General features: G+C 38.6%; 1 protein-coding gene across 1 annotated transcript in view; it reads left to right on the top strand.

Moving 5' to 3' along the window:
* The window catches only part of GABRA2 (gamma-aminobutyric acid (GABA) A receptor, alpha 2), a 141,218-nt gene that overhangs the window by 49,717 nt on the left and 70,440 nt on the right, over positions 1 to 21,061 (top strand). The window contains exon 4 of the mRNA XM_010858861.1: positions 6,644 to 6,711. Coding sequence (XP_010857163.1) covers positions 6,644 to 6,711 — 68 coding nt within the window. The remainder of the gene's footprint in view (positions 1 to 6,643; positions 6,712 to 21,061) is intronic.

Here is a 21,061-nt window from a genome sequence, read left to right as displayed (position 1 = left end):
TGGCAAGGACAACTTTATAAAGAAAGTGTTATTTGAGTTTATTTTTTAAGAACAAGGTTTAAATGAGAGGACATTTTATATAGAAGGCTCCCCCAGTGGCTCAGCTATAAAGAACCCACCTGCCAATGCAGGAAACTCAGGAGACATGAGTTCCATCCTTGGGTCAGGAAGATGCCCTAGAGAAGGAAATGGCAACCCACTTCATCATTCTTGCTGGAAAATCCCATGGACAGAGAAGCCTGACAATCCATCTCAGAGTCACAAATATGTCTGAAATGACTTGGCGACTAAACAACAACAATTTTATATAGTGGAAAAAGCAACTTATTCCCCCCACCCCCAAAAAACCTGAAAGAAGATGACATGAAATTGAGTATGGTTATGGCTGAGATACACCATGTGGGGCAAGATTGGGTCAATTGGAAAGATGACAAAGATCATGAAAGAGCTGATGTGCTATGCCATGGTTTTCAAACTCGGTCTTTGGGGAAAGGATAGTCTTTGAGGAAAATTTTGATCAGAGAAGAGACATCACATATTTTTTTACTAGTAGTGTCATGGAGGCTATATAGGAGTTGGTGAGACTAGAAGCAGCAAAGCTTGAAGGGGCCATTCCAAATGTCATTGCCAGTGAGGACGGAGAGGGGAAGAAAAGTCAAGAACTGTAGGATAGAGTCAGCCGGACCTGGTCAGCAATTAAAATGCTGAATATGAGGAAGAAGTTCAGACTGAGACTATAAGTTTGACAATTGGCAAAATGATGGTGTCTTTTACCAAGTCTAGAAACAGAGGAGGCAGAATTTTGAATATCTGAAGCCATGGCCTACACGAGCCTTTGAAATTGTATTTTCAATGTCTGTACTTCTATTACATTTAAATACTTTCTTTCTACACAGTAGTAAAAAGAACTGCAAAATTATTTTGCAGAGTAAATGAAAATATCGCTGTCCACAGCAGTGTTCTGTGAGGATGGTGAAAAGATCATAAAGGAAAAAATCAACTAGCATACTTTAACTTAAGCACCTTATTTTATAGTAAAGAAAATGAATAGGGAAATTCTTTGAATCCCTTGTATTAGAAATATATATACAATATGTATACATATATATGATTTGTAGTCCTTAATGCATTAAGAATACTCCATTTATGTTGATTTATAAAATAATTCTTTATGTTAAAAAGGTAAAAGTTTATCCTTATTATATGTTGGCTTACATGTGTTCTCAGTCGCTTCAGTCTTGTCTCTTTGCAGTCCCATGGACTGTATCCCGCCAGGCTCCTCTGTCCATGGAATTCTCCAGGCAAGAATACTGGAGTGGGTTGTTAGTCCCGATCTTCCTGACCCAGAGATCAAACTTGCATTTCCTGAAGCTCCTGCAATGCAGGTGGATTCTAAAGAATCCATTGCTGAGTCATTGGGGAGTTCCCATTATATATTGTGCATGAGAATATTTATTTTTATTATGTATTGGGGGAGAAAAATATAAATTTATATCAGCATAGTTTATAAATTCTCATAACTTAGTTGGTAAGCTGGTTTCTATTAGTACTTAGAGAACAATTTAGGATTTTGAGTTGGTGATTAATAATCTCCATGTTTCTAACTAACCCAGGGACACTAGATCTTTAATAACCTGTGCTCAGGCTGCACTTTGACCTCTTAGGGTTCTAGGGCATCTGATGTGCTCTGTATGCCATTCTTAACAACTTGGTATGGGATGGAACACTAGGAGCTCCTCATAAGAGAATCTAACATGTAGTAGCAGAAGTGAGAACTTAGAGAATTCTTCATTTTTTCCCTTGTCAGAGTCCCAACATAACCTTGAGGAACATAAATTGCTCCTGGTACCACTAACCAGCCTCCCTTGGGAAACATTCTCTCCCTTGTCTGTCAGGCAGGGGATGTCTCTGAACTGTACTTAGTAAGCCCTGAGTAGCTATTTGTTAATTGAACCAAACGGTCTGACTAAATCCATGAGAATCAATGTGCATTCATTCTCCTCTTCCTTTTTTTCTTTGGTTTCTTTTACTAGTGCTTTGGGGAGAGAAGAATGTCTTCAGCTTCCTCACAAGAGTAAGCTGAATCATTATATATCGAAGGAAGACATTTCAAAGAGAGAGACAAATCTTCTACCTGACAGTGGTTCTAAGGACCAGAACAGTCCCAAATCCTGTCGAGGATAGATAAACTCTCCAGTGATATCAAAATCAGATTGATTTGAAACCCCTAATCAGTGACTGTCATGATGGGGTATGTTTAGTTTATCCTTTGAGGACTTTGTATCCTGTCCATAAACATATAGGCAACTTGATCTTGTTTAAGTGTGCTAGTGTTAGACTCTCAGTCATGTCTGACTCTTTGCAATCCCATGGACTGTAGCCCTCCAAGCTTCTTTGTCCTTGGAATTCTCCAGGCAAGAATACTGGAGTGGGTAGCCATACCCTTCTCTAGGGGATCTTTCTGACATGGGGATCGAACCTGGGTCTCCCATATTGCAGTGGATTCTTTACCATCTGAGCCACCAGGGAAGCCTTTGATTCTTGTTTGGGATCCCCAGATGGGCTATACTTTTTAAATCAATGCATTTTCATTAGGGGGAAAAATAAAAGATAAAAGATAAATAAAAATAAAAAATAAAAGATAGATAAACAAACTAGAAGAACAAACAGAATATATAAAAATTCAAAAATTTTAAAGCATCAGGAATCTCATACTGAGAGGAAATTTCATGTATTCAATATATGTTTATGTTTCATGTTTCCAAATCATCACAAGGAATCAAAGACCAAAACTTAAAAATACCATGAAAAGTGATTGTATGAAAACACAGTTCATACTGATTTTATTCTTCTTCTTAACTCTTTCTGATTTTATGGGCACTGTATTTATCAAACATATGTTGAGTGTCTACTGGGAGGAAGATTTTGGGTAAGGAGCAGCAATTCTTTTGTGGTAGAATGGTAACGAATAATATTATCAGATTCAATGTTTCCAACTTTGAATAGGAACAGTAAGTGCCATGTAAACAAAAATAACTTAGAAAGTATTCGTTGACTTGAACAAACTTGACTGATGACAAATGGCACATGTAGGTGTTTTGGGAATAATCCCAGGAAGCACAGTGTCTTTGTTGTTGCTGAGAGTAAAGCAAAACACAGCAATGACTAACTTGTCTTAAAACATGTGCGTGACAGTCTATTCGTGCTACACAGTGAGCAAAATTATTAGCATCTTGATCTTTCTGAAGAGATGTCATCTACAATTTGATTTTACTTTTTGTATTGTGAGCTCACATACTACTTAATATTACCATTAATATCAAAATTACAGGGGTGAAGACAGTAGAGCTTGTTGTTTGGATGATTAGCTCCAATTAATTAATATATTTTAATACAACTAATATCTTTCCCAAGTCCTTAATTATTATTGTCTTTTCTTCTTAGAGTAAGTGAATGATATTTGATACACAATCATTTGGGAAGTGATATCAACAGACACTAGCTGAAGGACAAAATGTCCAGGGAGGACAGCCAAAGCAGGGTACCATCATGAGCAGGTTACTGCTGAGTACAGTTGGGGTTTCATCCCATGGAGGTCATCTGGGAAATGGTGTAGAGCATGCCTGAGAGTTGTGTCCGTTGAGAGAGAGATCAAGTTGAGTTATATTTCCTCCAACTCATCAGTCATTTGTTGATGGCTGTTCCCAGGAGCACAGACTTTTCTGCAATTCCTTTCCGCCTTGTGCAGCCAGGGAAAGCCCTCAAGGAGAGAATCACAGAAGCTTGCACCAGAACAGCCCAGCATGGCAAGGAATCATGATTGTCAAGAGAATATGGACAAAGGACTGGCAGCAGATGCTCCATTGGTCTTCTATGGACGTATACTATTGTAAATGTTGTTAACGTAATTATTTAAACTATCAAATTTTTGACTTGGAATCATCATTTATTTTAGTAAAAGTGATGGAAACAATATTTTGCACGTAACTCGGAATTTCTCTCCTCTCCAGGAACTTTCCTGCCTCTAGACCTGAAAACCTACTTCCATTTATTTCAACACTCTTCTCACTTGACATAATTAAGGATAGTCCCTCCTCCTTCCCTCCGTGTATATATTGTGAGCCTTTTTAATGAATGCATTACACGCTTACCCAGGAATATTTCTCTTTTATTGATCTTGCCTCCTAAAAATTCAGCTGCTCCCTTAGTCCCTTCTGTCTGCATTGGCAGATGCTTAACTATCTTCTACCTTAAACCAGCAAGCAAAAAACTGTCTCTCCAGTTCCCCCACCTTCCCCTGTTGCTAGAGTCCCCTCCTCTTTCACAATCAAGCTTCTCAAAGAGTATATAAAATCACTCCAGCCTTTTCCTCTTCTAGAAATCCCCTCTCTCCAAGCTGGTCACTGCACACATTTTTTATTTTACTGATGGCTCCCAGGTCTCTAACTTCAGTTACTGTCCCATACCTCAGATTACTGGATTTCTTAGCAGCAGTGACTGCATAACTCATTTCTTCACAGGGGTGTAAGTTGCCTTTGAAGACTAGTCTCTAGTTTTCGGGACACTTTATTTTCCTCTACTTTTTGCGAATATGCTTAACAGGAGAATATCCCTTGCAATGCATATGTTCTTTATCTATGTTTATGAAGTCAACGAACTTTGAAATCATTTTCTTTAGGGCAACTTTGTATACCTGTGTTCTGTGTCTTGAGGTGTTTCTTTTACTGCTTAGAGCTTTGAGGGTAATCTTATTTTTTTCTCTTTATATTCTTAGTAGGCACCTCAATACATTCATTAGGATGACCATATTCTACCTTACTTTTTACTTGTCATGTGGTATGTAAGTGGGTATTCTTTCATATTCTTAGCATGAATATTTTCATGTATTTTTATCATCACTCTTTTCTAACTTAACAACTCCAGACTGAGGAGAATACTTCCATTTGCCTATATTTGGGTAAAGACTACCTTAACATTTTAATTTCTCTCCTCTAGTACATTTTAAGTCAATATCTATAATGACTAAAATTTTATTCAGTTGTTTGAGTAAATGTGAGAGTATGATTGATTTGGTATGAATAAGAGGAAAAAACATATATAAGTCAGACCCAGGACCAGCTATATAAGTTGTGAGACCCAGTCCAGGATGAAAATGTAGGGTGCTTTATTCAGAACATAATTAAGAATTTCAGGGAAGTGGAAAGAGAACATTAGACCAAGCACAGGACTCTTCTGAGCACAAATTGTATAGCTATGGAACAGACCCTGTACAGATATTTGGGGGCAGGTGGCAGCTGAGAATTAACTTTATAGATGAGTTTCAAAACAAAATTTCATGAGTACCATTTTTTGGAATAAAATAGTATATAAAATAACAAAGTTGAATGAATATATTTATCTGGAACACCATACTATGCTTTGGCACAGAGTATTGTGGAGAGTAGAATATGTCATTAATAAGAAAACAGTTTTAAATTAATTCTTGACTGAGATCCAATACTTTGTTTACCTTGAGTGCTCAGGAACAGATTGCATGGGTCCTAAAACCTGACTATGTCTACTCTACAAAGTGTGCGTCGTGGGGCACATTTCCTTAACTATCCATATGTCAGTATTTAAGTGTATTGGGATGATACCAGAGACTCTATCTCACAGATTTGTCATGCAGTTATTATATGTTAAGACCTTTGAAGAGTAAACGTTCAGGCTACTCTGTTATTTCAAAATTCTTTTGCTTTAGTAGATACTATAACCTAATTGCTGTCTTATGGTTGTGAATTAATGTCCAGTATAATGTTAAAATATTTCATGATATTGTTTGTGTAGAGTTACACATTTGTCACTTAGCAGATAAGACATTAAGTTCATGATGGTAGAAATTAATGATGTAATTTTTTTCTTGTAAGAATATTGAAAGGGCTTTATTTTTAATTTTTTACTTTGAGCTTTCCCCCATCGCCATTTGGCTTATTTGAAAATCAGAAATCTAAATCACCTGTTTAGCAGAGCAATCCAGCTAATTATGCTACACTTTATAAGTTACATAACTTCCAAATCTAATTCAATTTAATTTTAGCAGTTCAGGCATTCTTAAATACATTTAAAAGCAATCTTTTTTGGAAGTAATCCTTGTGATTAAGGAATGTTATTTGCTTTTTTGTGTCACTGAATGATAAACCTTTTTATATTAATATGAATTATGTTTGTTTATAGTGATTATCAATGTGTTTGTGCATTATTGAGAAGATACAGTAGTTTACAGTCTACAAACTAAATCTCTACCATCATGAAATACTATCTGAAATATTTGGTTTAATGATCAATTTTAGGACTGTATCAAACAGTAAGGATAGTAAGTGTATTTTATTTTCCATACTGGTACATTTAAGATAGTTTCTGAGAAACCATTCTGAGCTGAAAACAAAAGGCTGTCATAGTTTAATTTAGCATTTAGGACTGTGAGACCCTAGGGAATAATTAAGCCATATAGCTATATTTGTTGGTTGTGAACGTTGAAAAGAAAGCAAACAGCAATATTCCCGATTATCACAGAACTTTCTCACCATGCCATACTCTTGACCGCTTCTCTCGCTCTGGTTATCATAATATAATATCTATATTCAATCTCTTTTTCTCATACCAGACAGTATTACCGAAGTCTTCACTAACATCTATGTGACCAGTTTTGGCCCTGTCTCAGATACAGACATGGTAAGTTTTTCATAATATTTTTACTTCATATAATGGGAAGTGTGGGAGATAATTCAAAATAAACACATATTTTTAGTGTTATAGATTACGTATCTGTCTCATGCCTGTTTTGCCTGTTTGCTGTACATAGTCGCTCAGTCATGTCTGACTCTTTGCAACCCCATGGATTGTAACCTGCCAGGCTCCTCTGTCCATGGGGATTCTCCAGGCAAGAATACTAAAGTGGGTTGCCATGCCCTCCTCCAGGGGATCTTCCCAACCCAGGGCTCTAACCCAGGTCTCCCACATTGCAGGTGGATTCTTTACCATCTGAGCCACCAGGGAAGCCCCATGCCTGTATTAGTTTGCCCAAATACATGGAGAGTTAAGGCTGTTAATCTGCTTGTAGAACGGTGTACCATTGTAACTTAAGTGGTCAGATTAACTCTTTATATTTTATATTATTTTCAAAGCTTTCTACCCAGCTACAGTGTGGCAAACAATTGTTTAAACAAAGTAATGATATTACTGAGAAGCATTTTCTAAGATTAAAACCCCTACTTGACTTCCATATGTCCGTACAGTTTCATAGATAATTGCTTCTTACAGGTTGTGGTCATGATCAGTGTTACAAATGGAAACCTTCTACTGCCATTGAATAAGGTGGATTTCTGGTCATACTGGTCGTATCAATAAATACAGTACAGGTGGCAGAGGATGAGATGGTTAGATAGCATCACCAACTCAATGGACATGGATCTGAGCAAACTCTGGAAGATAGTGAAGGACAGGGAGGCCTGGTGGGATGCAATCCATGGGGTTGCAAAAAGTCAGACATGACTTAGCATCTGAACAGCAACAAACACTCCTCATTTATAATAGATACATATAAATCAATCTAAGAAAACTAGAATCTTAACGCTTGAATTCTATGGAACTGGTCTTTATTTTTCTTTAAAATGAGATCAGGAGAAGAGGGAGAGTGGTCCATTGGGTTAGAAATCAGTGCACTAGACCAATCATCACTAAATTCTTGGTTGAGCACAAGAATTTATTAGACTACTTGCAGCATCTTCTACTACTACCTATAGTGCTGTACTATAGAAATTTTTTCTTTAAATAATTTTTCATCCACCTTTCTTGCTGTCAGAAAATGAGAATTAGAGGAGATGCCCTTGTCCCAGGCTTTGCCTGGCCATCCTCCATCATGTCATCCTCCCCAGTTTCTTCCTTTTATCTGATATCCCATGGGGAAGGATGACAAGCATGGATGTTTTCCATCTGGATAAATATGGGTTTAAAACTAAAGGGTTTCCTTTCTTGCAGATGCTCATAAACAAGATTGGCCAGGTTTTTTTTGAACTATACTATAGTTAATTTACAATATTGTGTTAGTTTCAGGTGTATAGCCTAATGATTCAGTTACTTTGTTTTCAGATTATTTTCCATTATAGGTTATTATAAGATATTGAACATAGTTCCCTGAGCTATACAGTAAATCCTCATTGCTTATCTATGGCATGTATAGTAGTTTTTATCTGTTAATCATATATTCTTCATTTATCCTTCCCCCACCTCTGTTAATCATATATTACTAAATTATCCTTCCCCCACCTTCCCTTTGGTAACCTTAAGTTTGTTTTCTATGTCTGTGAATCTGTTTCCGTTTTGTATATACATGCATTTGTATTATTGCTTAGATTCCACATATAAGTGATATGATATAGTATTTGTCTTTCTATCTGACTGGAGCCTGGTGGGCTACAGTCCCTGGGGTCACGAAGAGTCAGACATGACTGGGCGACTTCATGACTTCACGACGATGACAATCCTGTTGTGTGTGTGTGTGTGTGTGTGTGTGTGTGTGTGACATCTTCTTAAGCCAGTTTTCTATTGACAGACATGTGGGTTGTTTCCACGTCTTGGTTATTCTAAATAGTGCTGATGTGGGGTGCATGTGTCTTTTAAAATTAGAGTATTTGCTTTTTTCCAGATATATTTCCATGAGCGGGATGGCTGAATCATATGGCAACTCGTTTTAGTTTCTTGAGGAACCTCCATACTGTTTTCTGTAGTGACTGCATCACTTTACATTCCTATAATTATACAATTTATTGGGACATACCTACCTTTCCTTTAGGAGTTAGTTATGCCAATTTTATCACAAAAATATGTTTTTCTTCCACCCAGAGTCACTTCTCTGACCTCACAGTCAGAGAACTTGATGAGCATGGATGGCTGAAGATGTCAAGTACAAGAGGGGTGAAAGTGAAAGTCACTCAGTCGTGTCCAACTCTCTGTGACCCCATGGACTATGCAGTCCATGGAATTCTCTAGGCCAGAATACTGGAGTGGGTAGCTGTTCCCTTTTCCAGGGGATCTTCCCAACCCAAGGATTGAACCCAGGTCTCTGCATTGCAGGTGGATTCTTTACCAGCTGAGCCACAAGGGAAGCCCAAGAATACTGGAGTAGGTAGCCTATCCCTTCTCCAGCAGATCTTCCTGATCCAGGAATTGAACCAGGGTCTCCTGCATTGCAGGCTGATTCTTTACCAACAGAGCTATCAGTTTTGGGGAGGTGATTGATACCAAACACTGTAGATCTTTGAAGTTCTTTCAGATTAATATGTGAAACGTTAAGTGCTTTCCCTCCAACTTCAGCTTCTACATTAAGTTAAGTGAAGTCTCTCAGTCGTGTCTGACTCTTTGCAACCCCATGCATGGAGTAGCCTGGTTGAGGCTACTCCATCCATGGGATTTTCTAAGCAAGAGTACTGGAGTGGGTTGCCATTTCCTTCTCCAGGGAATCTTCCTGACCCAGGGATCGAACCCAGGTCTCCCGCATTGTAGACAGACACTTTACATCTGAGCCACCAGGGAAGCCTGTGCAGCTTGTCTTAGTAAATGCTCCCATGTATTAGAGACACAGTGAGAATGAATACCTGACCTCTATGTGAAGCCAAGTGCAGAGAATCAGAATTGTGCCAAGCACAGTTGAAAGAGTAGCAAAATATTATATAAATTATGGTTCCTATATGGTTACCTTTGGTGTTTTATTACCAGCTAAAACAGAAAGGCAAATGGTATAGGACCCCAAAATATCAAAGTTTCCAATGTTGTAGATTTTGTGTAGTGAACATTTGTGCTAACAGAACTGTGTTAAAGTTTTTGTTTGTTCGTTTTGCAAAGTGAATTATTTTACCTCAAAAAATGTATATATCAAAATATATACTTTTCCTAGACACATGATGTTTGCTACTTGAGGGTTTTAGACAAACAGTCATATATTTTTGGCAAAATGTATGAAGTGACTCTTTTCCAGTGATGATAATGGATTAAGCTAATTCTCCTACTTTTGTTCTGACCATTCTTTGGGATTACCAAAACATTTAGAAATCTGGTAGCTTCAACTCAAAGTGGATCAAAGACTTGACTATAATACCTGAAATCATAAAACTCCTAGAAGAAAATATGAGAGAGAAGCCCTTTGACATTGGTCTTGGTGATGATTTTTTTAAACCTGACACAAAAGCAAAAATAAACAAGTAGGACTGACTGTATCAAACCAAAACCTTCTACACAGCAAAATAAATCAATAAGCTGAAAAGGTAATGTACAGAATGGAAGAAAATTTTTGCAAATTATATATCTGATAAGGGGTCAGCATCCCAAATATATAAAGAACTGCTACAACTCAATAGTAAAAAAGCTTTCATATTTGATGGGATACACATTACATTAAATGTGAAAATGCACTCATTTAGTGCAAACTCATTTAGTGCAAACTCTATAGGTTAAATTGAGTTGAGTAGGCAACATTGAGTTGGCAACATTTATAGAACAGTCTATGGACTCTGTGGGAGAGGGAGAGGGTGGGAAGATTTGGGAGAATGGTATTGAAACATGTATAATATCATGTATGAAACGAGTCGCCAGTCCAGGTTTGATGCACAATACTGGATGCTTGGTGCTGGTGCACTGGGACGACCCAGAGGGATGGTATGGGAAGGGAGGAGGGAGGAGGGTTCAGGATGGGGAACATATGTATACCTGTGGTGGATTCATTTCGATATTTGGCAAAACTAATACAATATTGTAAAGTTTAAAAATAAAATAAAATTTAAAAAAATTAAAAAATTAAAAAAAAACATGTTTTGTTTTCTTTATGTATTTTGGATTATGTGTGTATGTATGTGAGCAAGTGCACTTGTATACACTATAAATTACCCTAAAATGAAATATATAAACATCTCTGCACCCTCTTGAGCTGCTCAAGACCCTAGATGTTTTTTCCTAGCATATACTGTCCTTGAATCACCTAGCCTAACATCGTCCTATAGAATTCTCTTTGGTCATGTCAAATTTTCTACTTGAATTCCATCTTTATGTGCCTTGTTTACTCATTCCTACCAACAGTTGGCTTGAGGGCAGTGTAATTAATTGCGAGACCATCAACTGGGCACATATTCTATCGTCAGCATCCAGTTAGAGGAAAGAATCCATAACAGTAATTAGAACAGGGAAAATTTAATGAAATGAATTATTAATTCAGACAAGATGGTTAAATAAAATTGTAAAAGGATACTCTAAGCAATGTAGATTTAACAAATGCAGAAAGTGCAGCATCTGCTTCTCGGGTAAGCATCATGAACAAGGAAGGAACTCAGGACTAGAAGGGAGTCCTTTCCCCCAAGGCCAAGATTTAGAGCTCACCTGAGAGGACTTTTTGGCTAGAGGAGGATATACCTGCCACTGGTGAAGACACAGCCAGTTTAGAAATGTATGAAGGTACATACTGAAGCTGGTCAGAGGAATATCAGGCCTGCTGGCTGAAAACTCACAGCATGGCAGTCCTTTGAAGCTGAACCAAAGGATAACAATGCAGCTAAACCAGGAAGAGAACCAGGAAAGCAAGCCCTCTTTCTTTGCTAAAAATGTGGCAGTCTCCTCTAATGACAGGCCTAACATTACATGAGCTGATGAAGGAGCAGAGTGTACAGAGTGCTTCTCCCATGTCTCAAAGAAAGGGAAAAGAGGATGAATTTGGAGCTGAAGGGTCATTCACTAATAATAGGTGTATATGTGTGATATGAAGAGGCTTTTGAGGGAGAGTCCAGAGATAGTTTGATCACTGAATAGCTACTGTTTGATTTTTGTCCAAATCTAGAGAAGAAAGTGAAAGTTGCTTAATCTATATACATGTGTAACACAGACACAGATACTCCCTCATATTGTAAATCTGTTAGAGAAGACAGAGCTTAATTTCCACACCTGTGAAATAGAAATGATTTGGCCTTCATGTTGTTCACATGGAATGATTTTCAATCGATATTACTCTTGTTGGAAAGCAAGGAAAATAATGAGCAAAAAAGTTTGAATTCATGTTAGCATGGATGGCCAGGTCAGGAAATGAAACTCATGTGTGCTACTCTAAACATAAGGAAATTTATTATGATACAGAGGGGCAAGATACTCATGTTATTACTGCCCATACATAAAACTGGATATGAAGGTATCTAATTTATATCTTACAGAAGCAGTTTTTTAATAGGTAAATAGTAAAGAATAAATTTAATTTCACTTTGGGAGACATAGCTGATACTCTTATTTCCATGCAATGTGCATACTCGGTAGCAGAACCTAAACTCCTAAGTCTGCCTGTGCAGGTCAGTGATGAGATTTGTTGTGACATTAGCCTGAGAGGAAAAAAGCATCCTAGCAAAAAGAACTAAGACCCAAAGGAGCAAGTACACACACACACACACACACACATACACACTGCTGTCTCAGAATCATTAACTAGCATAATTGCCCAAAGAAAGTTGCAGACCTAAATTATAATTAAAGATTCTAATTGCAGTGTTTGCAATTAAGTTGATTTTTTACAAAAATTCAACTTTAAAAAAATCCATGAGTAAGAAGGTAAACTTGGGAATGTACTAGTAGCTAATTGACAGAGTAGGTAATATCTCATAGCACATTTAAGCAATTTATAACTCCTCAGTGTGTGTTTTTTCCCTTTTTATTTGGTCTGCATAGGAGATCTGTTCCCATTCTAGTAAGCATTTTCACTATGTGAGCATATTCTTCAGACATAGTGGTACAGCCACTAACTATTGCACTGAAACCTAGACTAAGAACCTCAGCCCAAGTGCTTATCTCTTGCACTGATAAGTGTTAGGGTTAGAGCTTAAACAATGGACACTTTGAAGTCATATCAAGATTTCTGATCTAGAGTTTACCATTAGGTCATTAAAAGGAGGAAGTCAGGTAGGTGGTAACCTTGGTTTATTGATCATATAAATCCCCTTGGTAAATAATTGTCTATCTTATGAAAACACAGAGTACATTATCTCTTAGAAACCCTAGAAGTTATTGGGATATTGTGCAGTTCAGTAGTTAGTATCATGACCTAAATCAAATCCCTTACGATTATACAGTGGAAGTGACAAATAGATTCAAGGGATTAGATCTGATAGACAGAGTGCCTGAAGAACTATGGACTGAGGTTTGTGACATTGTACAGGAGGCAGGGATCAAGACCATCCCCAAGGAAAAGAAATGAAAAAAGGCAAATAGTTGTCTGAGGAGGCTTTACAAATAGCTGTGAAAAGAAGAGAAGCAAAAGGTAAAGGAGAAAAGGAAAGATATACCCATTTGAATGCAGAGTTCCAAAGAACAGCTAGGAGAGATAAGAAAGCCTTCCTCAGCAATCAATGCAAAGAAATAGAGGAAAACAATAGAATGGGAAACTAGAGATCTCTTCAAGAAAATCAGAGATACCAGGGGGACATTTCATGCAACAATGAGCACAATAAAGGACAGAAATGGTATGGACCTAACAGAAGTAGAAGATATTAAGAAGCGGTGGCAAGAATACACAGAAGAATGGTACAAAAAAGATCTTCACTACCCAGATAATCACATTGGTGTGATCACTCACCTAGAGCCAGACATCCTGGAATGTGAAGTCAAGTGGGTCTTAGGAAGCATCACTATGAACAAAGCTAGTGCAGGTGAAGGATTTCCAGTTGAGCTATTTCAAATCCTAAAAGATGATGTTGTGAAAGTGCTGCACTCAATATGCCAGCAAATTTGGAAAACTCAGTAGTGGCCTCAGGACTGGAAAAGATCAGTTTTCATTCCAATCCCAAAGAAAGACAATGCCAAAGAATTCTCAAACTACTGCACAATTGCACTCGTGTCACACTAGCAACGTAATGCTCAAAATTCTCCAAGCCAGGCTTCAATAATACATCAACCGAGAATTTTCAGATCTTCAAGCTGGTTTTAGAAAAGGCAGAGGAACCAGAGATCAAATTGCCAACATCCACTGGATCATGGAAAAAGCAAGAGAGTTCCAGAAAAACATCTATTTCTTCTTTATTGACTATGCCAAAGCCTTTGACTGTGTGGACCATAACAAACTCTGGAAAATTCTGAAAGAGATGGGAATACAAGGCCACCTGACCTGCCTCTTGAGAAATCTGTATAAAGCTCAGGAAGCAACAGTTATAACTGCACATGGAACAAGACACTGGTTCCAAATTGGGAAAGGAGTATGTCAAGGCTGTATATTGTCAACCTGCTTATTTAACTTATATGCAGAATATATCATGAGAAATGCTGGACTGGATGAAGCTCAAGCTAGAATTAAGATTGCCAGGAGAAATATCAGTAACCACAGATATGCAGATGACACCACCCTTATGGCAGAAAGTGAAGAAGAACTAAAGAGCCTCTTGATGAAAGGGAAAAGGAGAGTGAAATGTTGGCTTAAAACTCAGCATTCAGAAAACTAAGAACATGGCATCTGGTCCCATCACTTCATGGCAAATAGATGGGGAAACAATGGAAACAGTGGCAGACTTTATTTTTTGGGGCTCCAAAATCACTGCAGATGGTGACTGCAGCCATGAAATTAAGAGATCCTTGCTCTTTGAAAGAAAAGTTATGACCAACCTAGAAAGCATATTAAGAAACAGAGACATTACTTTGTCAACATAGGTCTGTCTAGTCAAGGCTATGGTTTTTCCACTTGTCATGTATGGATGTGAGAGTTGGACTATAAAGAAAGCTGAGCACAGAAGAATTGATGCCTTTAAACTGTGGTGTGAGAAGACTCTTGAGAGTCCTTTGGACTGCAAGATCAAACCAGTCAATCCTAAAGGAAATCAGTCCTGAATATTCATTGGAAGGACTGATTTTGAAGGTGAAACTCCAATACTGTGGCCATCTGATGCGAAGAACTGATTCATTTAAAAAGACCCTCATTCTGGGAAAGACTGAAGGCAGGAGCAGAAGGGGATGACAGAGGATGAGATGGTTGGGTGGCATCATTGACTCAATGGATATGAGTTTGAATAAACTTCGGGAGCTCGTGATGGACAGGGTGGCCTGATTGCTGCAGTCCATGGGGTCACAAAGAGTTGGACACAACTGAGCGACTGAAGTGAACTGAACTGAGTTAACATCATAAGGAGGTTAGAGAATTATTATAGCTTGATATTTGGTTGAAAATTGATCATGAGTTTAACGTGTTGATCCTTATCAGCAATTGACATTTGGAAATGTGTCTAAATAAAGAAAATGACTGAAAATGTGGCAAATACTATAGATCAAAGATAATTTAATAATATGTACTCATTTTAAAGCCAGATGTAGAATTTGACTACTGTAAAGTTATTGATATTTTGGAAGCATGAGAATTAGATTTAGGGAATATTCAGCCCGTGTTTTTCAGCACTTTCCTAGCTAAGGTTTTTAATAATTTTCCTCATAATGAGATTAATAGAAATGTTTTGGGATCAGTTGAAGTATTTATTTTAAAAGTTATTTCCTAGGCTCATTCTAAGATCTGTGGAATCATAATTGCTTGTTGTAGGGCATGACAGTCTGCCTTTTAACAGGTTGAAGTATTCAACTCTATGCTGAGGGAAGCCAAAAACCATCATAGGGTTAAAGGCTTGGGGCATTGGATAGATGATGATACTATTCACTGGGATATGGAACATAGGAAGAAAAGTTTTGTTTGTTTGTGTTTTTGTGTTTGAGGGTGGGGTAATATAGAGGGCATGTGAAGAGTCAGATTTTTTGCAATCTAGTAATTTATATTAGAGGGCAAGAAAAGGATAGAATTGTTTGAAAGCTTCTGTATACCCGGCAAGAAATAATTGCAGACTGGGTCAGGTAGAAAGACTGAAGATAAAAAAAAAAAATGAAAAGATTTAAAGAATGTGATAAAGCTTTGATGACATTTTGGAGGTAGGGGTTGCAGGAGAAATATAGGATGAGTGTTTGGGAGCATTGGATGGATGATGGTACCATTCACTGGGATAGGGAACATAGGAAGAAAAGTTTGTTTGCTTTTGTTCTCGTGTCTGAGGGATGAATATGTTTTGGACATATTAGGTTGCGGTCTTTGTAAGATATTTACCTGGAGCTGTCTAGGAAGCAGGCATAGATCGAGCTCAAGAGAAAGGCTTAGAGTGCAGATGGCTCAGGAGTCATCTGAAAGCTGAAACCGTGGGCATACATGAACTTGTACAAGGAAAGAGATTAGAGTGATATGGTAATCATGCTTTTACAGAAACTCTAGAATAGAGGAGGATTAAAAAGACTGTAGAGGAGACTGAGAAGGAGCAACCAAGGATGTCTGTCAGAATGGAGGAGCATTCCCTTCTCTCAACTAGACTGTGCTTTGATCCTTAATAATCAACATTGGAGAGCACTGTGTTTCCTTCCTTATCAGACGCAATGATGTTTAGTAGTCAGGTATCTGTATCAGTTACAGCCCTCTGTCCAGGTAGGATTCTGTGTCCTGAAGGAGGTATGGTTCATTTGGTAATGGGATGAACCCATAGGTTTTGCTGGTGGCAGGAGAAGGGGACGACAGAGGATGAGATGGCTGGATGGCATCACTGACTCGATGGACGTGTGTCTGGGTGAACTCTGGGAGTTGGTGTTGGACAGGGAGGCCTGGCGTGCTGCGATTCATGGGGTTGCAAAGAGTCGGACACGACTGAGCGACTGAACTGAAATGAACTGAAAACCTCATTTAGGGAGTGGGGTAATAGTTACAGAAAAGAATGCAGATAAAGGTGGTTTGACTCCAGCCATCACTTTTCTGCAGCAAGAAGGGTTGTAGGAACTGAGCACATGCAGTCATAGTTCACCTGACTGCCTCTGGGGAGATCATTCCTTTCTACTCCCCTATGCTTTTGTATAAACTAAATAACAAACAACTGTGGCTTCTGAACATGAAGTGATTTTTAAAATAAAACTTGCAGTGGTTGCATGTTCTTTCCCAAGGTTACAAGGGTGGGGCCTGTCTTTTAGGGAGAACTCTGCAGGATTTATATGCCATGAGGAATAATAGACACCATCACTAGTGTATGCCCCTACATTCTCCAGGAGAAACCATTGCACGTAGATGACTGTCAAACACAGAAGTTTTGAGGTGCCATGGGCACTTTCCCAGGGGTTAACTACAACACCAGGAGAATGTGGTTTTAATGCCAGTGCAAGAGAGCATTCATTACAAAAGTAGGGAGAAAACAACAGTGTCATAAATTATGGTAAAGCCAAGGAAAGGATTTAGCTGTGTCATTAGATGAAGAACAAAGAGATATTTGTTGATCATGGTAAAAACAACCAGATTGCAGTGGGTTGAGGCATGTGGGAGGTGAGGAAATGGAGAAAGAGTGGAGGCAACATTTTTAAGCCGCGTCGTTGAGGCGAGGAGGGAAGGCAGAGGGCAATAGCTGTAAGGCATTGACTGTCAGACAGGCTTTTTTTTTAAGTTGCATTGAACTTCTCGCTGTTCTCAGAACCTGCCATTATCTTTAACAACTCAGTGGCCTTGCAAATGTTTTTCCCTCTTCTTGTTATGCCTTCCCTCCTGCTTTGCCAACTGGAGAGTTTTCATTTATTCAAAGCCAAGCTCAAATTTCATCCTCCCTGATGTTTTTCTAGGGTACTCCAAGCAGAGTCAATCCTTCTGATCCCCATGCTCCACAACATGACTTTGACTCCTTTTGATGAACTTCCATGCTGGATTATAAGACTCTGTATGTCTTTTTTCTTTATTGCAGCCTGAGCTACCAGGCATGAGTTGTGTTTGGTCTTTTCAACCAGATTGCTAAGTACACACTCTGTATCTGTCAGTGTCGGGAGCTGAATACTTAAGTATAAGCAGGGCTGCCCTCGTGTTGTTCACAGTGTAGTGGGGGGACAGTTAAGGAAAAAATCAACAATCTTAAAACAGTGTGGTCATGTTTTTATTGAAGTATTTATGGATTGATATGGTAGTAGTGAGCATATGGGTAGAGGATGTCTATATCTGAGAAGATTTCTAGGAAAAAAAGATAGCAGAGGAGGACAAAGTTTAGCCAGCTATATAAAGGATGAGTGTTTTAGCACAAAGTGAAAGAGCTTGATGAATTTAGTAAACTTTAAAAAGTTCAGTGTGACTGCAGCCTAGAATGCTCTTTTGGATTTGGGGGACAGGAAGCTAGAAAACAACTTAGAACCAAATCATGAAGGGCCTTATAGCCAGCTGCCCCAAAACTCCATAAAAGCATCTCCAAATCAAACTTGAAACATAGTAGATTTCTGTTACCACAGATCTTATTATCTCATGGCTTTTTCGATATGTCGGTATATTTTAATACATAAATATTATATAGAAAAAGAGCTCACTGTGATTAGTTTAATATAGTCACATAGGCATGCATACACATGCACATTCACATCGCACACTTGGGAATGTAAGGATTAGGGGATTGCACTACCATCTGCCCCTGCCGATGCCTTTCTCCTTGTGTACCGTTTGAGCTGTTATGGCCCAGAATCCTTGTTATTACACTTAATTCCCAGTGATTCCTCTCATTTGTTTATTCGTGGACTAATTAGTGTTTACCTCCTATGGTCTGGGCAGTTAGTTAGATACTGGTGATGCATTGAAGAAGGTGGTCATTGTCCTTGTTCTCAATGTGGAGTGAACATTGCCAGATGTAGGGGTTGACAGGGAAGAGACTGCAGGGGAATTCCATGAGTTTGGGTAGTAAGGTGAAGCATGACACATGAGGCCCTGCAGTACCGATATTGCTATAGGCAGAGTGTATGGAGAACTGCTAGGCATGAGACTGTGGAGGTAAGACCATTGCAGAGCTTTCGAGGCTATAAGAAAGCCTTTGGACTTCATCCCAAGGGCTTTAGAAATTCAAAAGCACACTTAACAGCACTTCATTGTATGGATCTTCTTTCCCCATATCATGTAATATCTCGGGTGCCTCTTGTAGCTTCTGTTCACTTTCAAAATCAAAGAGCTCCATCCAGTCCAATTTAAATATCAATATTTTATGCCATTTAGAGCTTCTCTCCTCTTCTTAGCCATAGTCACAAGTAAGGGTTGCATAGTGGCTGGTGGGCTGTGATCGACTATTCTTCTCTTTCTGGGTCTTTCTAGAGTTGAGGCAATGAAAAGGGAAATTATAAAAAGGAAGGAAGTATCTTTTTTATTGGTAAACATTTTTCAGGTGTGTTTATTTTTTTATCAGAATATAATTGCTCCACATTGTGCTAGTCTTTGAAGTGAATCAGCCATATGCATACATACATCCCCTGCCTCTTGGACTTCCCTTGCACCCTCCCCATCCCACCACTAAAAAGAATGAAATAGGGTCATTTGTTGAGATGTGGGTGGACCTAGAGTCAATTAAACAGAGTGAAGTAAGTCAGAAAGAGAAAAACAAGTATCATATACTAACACATTTATGTGGAATCTAGTAAAATGGTACTGATGAACCTGTTTCCAAGGCAGGAATAGAGACGTAGACGTGGAGAACAGACATGTGGCCACGAGGGTGGGGAGCAGAGGGTGGGACGAATTGGGAGATTAGGAAATATCTCTTTACTTAGCCGTTCTGTAGGTGGTTCTCTCTTGGCAGTCAGTGACATTTGTATGGCTGTTAGATAAACGCAGGACCTCTCATGGGGCATGCATGTGATTTCCTTTCAATGACCTCTGTTATCCAAAACACCAAAAACACAGCTGGTTTATTCTTTTGTAGTTCTCTTGGGGCGTCCTACTCAGTCTCTGACTCTGGCACTTTACCTTGTGGCCTTTTACGGATGGGTGTCATTCTCTTGTCAGGCCACCCTTTTTTTGAGTTTGGGGACTTGGGGAAGAAGGCTACTGCTAAGGTGATTTATACCAGGCTATACCAGGCTACCTTCTTTGAAATCCAAACTATTTCTAAGAACTTTATATGTATTATCCCACTTCATCCTTATAAGAAATAAGTTGTATAATTGCCACTGTTTTACAGATAAGTCGGCTGAAATAAAGAGAGATTAAGTAACCTGCTCAAGATCAAGTACCCTGGTCTACTTGACTTATGAGCCCATGCACCTAACATCTATTTCATGTCACTCAGCTTATTATTGTTGTTATTTTTCCATCTTGTGTTTGAGTCAGTTTTAAATATGGAAAGAAGACTTTGACAATTTCAAAACTCTGATTCTCAACGTGAAACTAAATTCTTGCTGTAACTTTCCATGACACTTGACTAGAGTCTATATTTTAGTCTATAAAGAAAGAAATTTCTGTCCCACCTCCAAGGATTGTTTTTATGTATGGTACAACAAAAAGAACATAGTGCCAGGAAACTTAAGGTTTGAGTTCAAATGTTGGATTTCTGTCTCTTTTTTTAATGATATGACTTCTGAAATATTCCCTACCTGTTAAATGGAAATACTGCTGCATAGTTAATAAGGCTGTTGGCTTAAAGCTCAACATTCAGAAAACAAAGATCATGGCATCCGGTCCCATCACTTCATGGGAAATAGATGGGGAAACAGTGGAAAGAGTGTCAGACTTTATTTTTCTGGGCTCCAAAATCACTGCAGATGGTGACTGCAGCCATGAAATTAAAAGACGCTTACTCCTTGGAAGGAAAGTTATGACCAACCTATATAACATATTCAAAAGCAGAGACATTACTTTGCCAACAAAGGTCCATTTAGTCAAGGCTATGGTTTTTCCTGTGGTCATGTATGGATGTGAGAGTTGGACTGTGAAGAAGGCTGAGCGCTGAAGAATTGATGCTTTTGAACTGCGGTGTTGGAGAAGACTCTTGTGAGTCCCTTGGACTGCAAGGAGATCCAACCAGTCCATTCTGAAGGAGATGAGCCCTGGGCTTTCTTTGGAAGGACTGATGCTAAAGCTGAAACTCCAGTACTTTGGCCACCTCATGCAAAGAGTTGACTCATTGGAAAAGACTCTGGTGCTGGGAGGGGTTGGGGGCAGGAGGAGAAGGGGACGACAGAGGATGAGATGGCTGGATGGCATCACTGACTCAATGGGCAC

The sequence above is a fragment of the Bison bison genome, unplaced genomic scaffold (assembly GCF_000754665.1).
Source record: "Bison bison bison isolate TAMUID 2011002044 unplaced genomic scaffold, Bison_UMD1.0 scf7180017864451, whole genome shotgun sequence".
NCBI classification, from domain to species: Eukaryota; Metazoa; Chordata; class Mammalia; order Artiodactyla; family Bovidae; genus Bison; species Bison bison.
The sequence above is the reverse complement of the archived record's forward strand: the minus strand, read 5'-3'. Positions and strand labels throughout refer to the sequence as shown.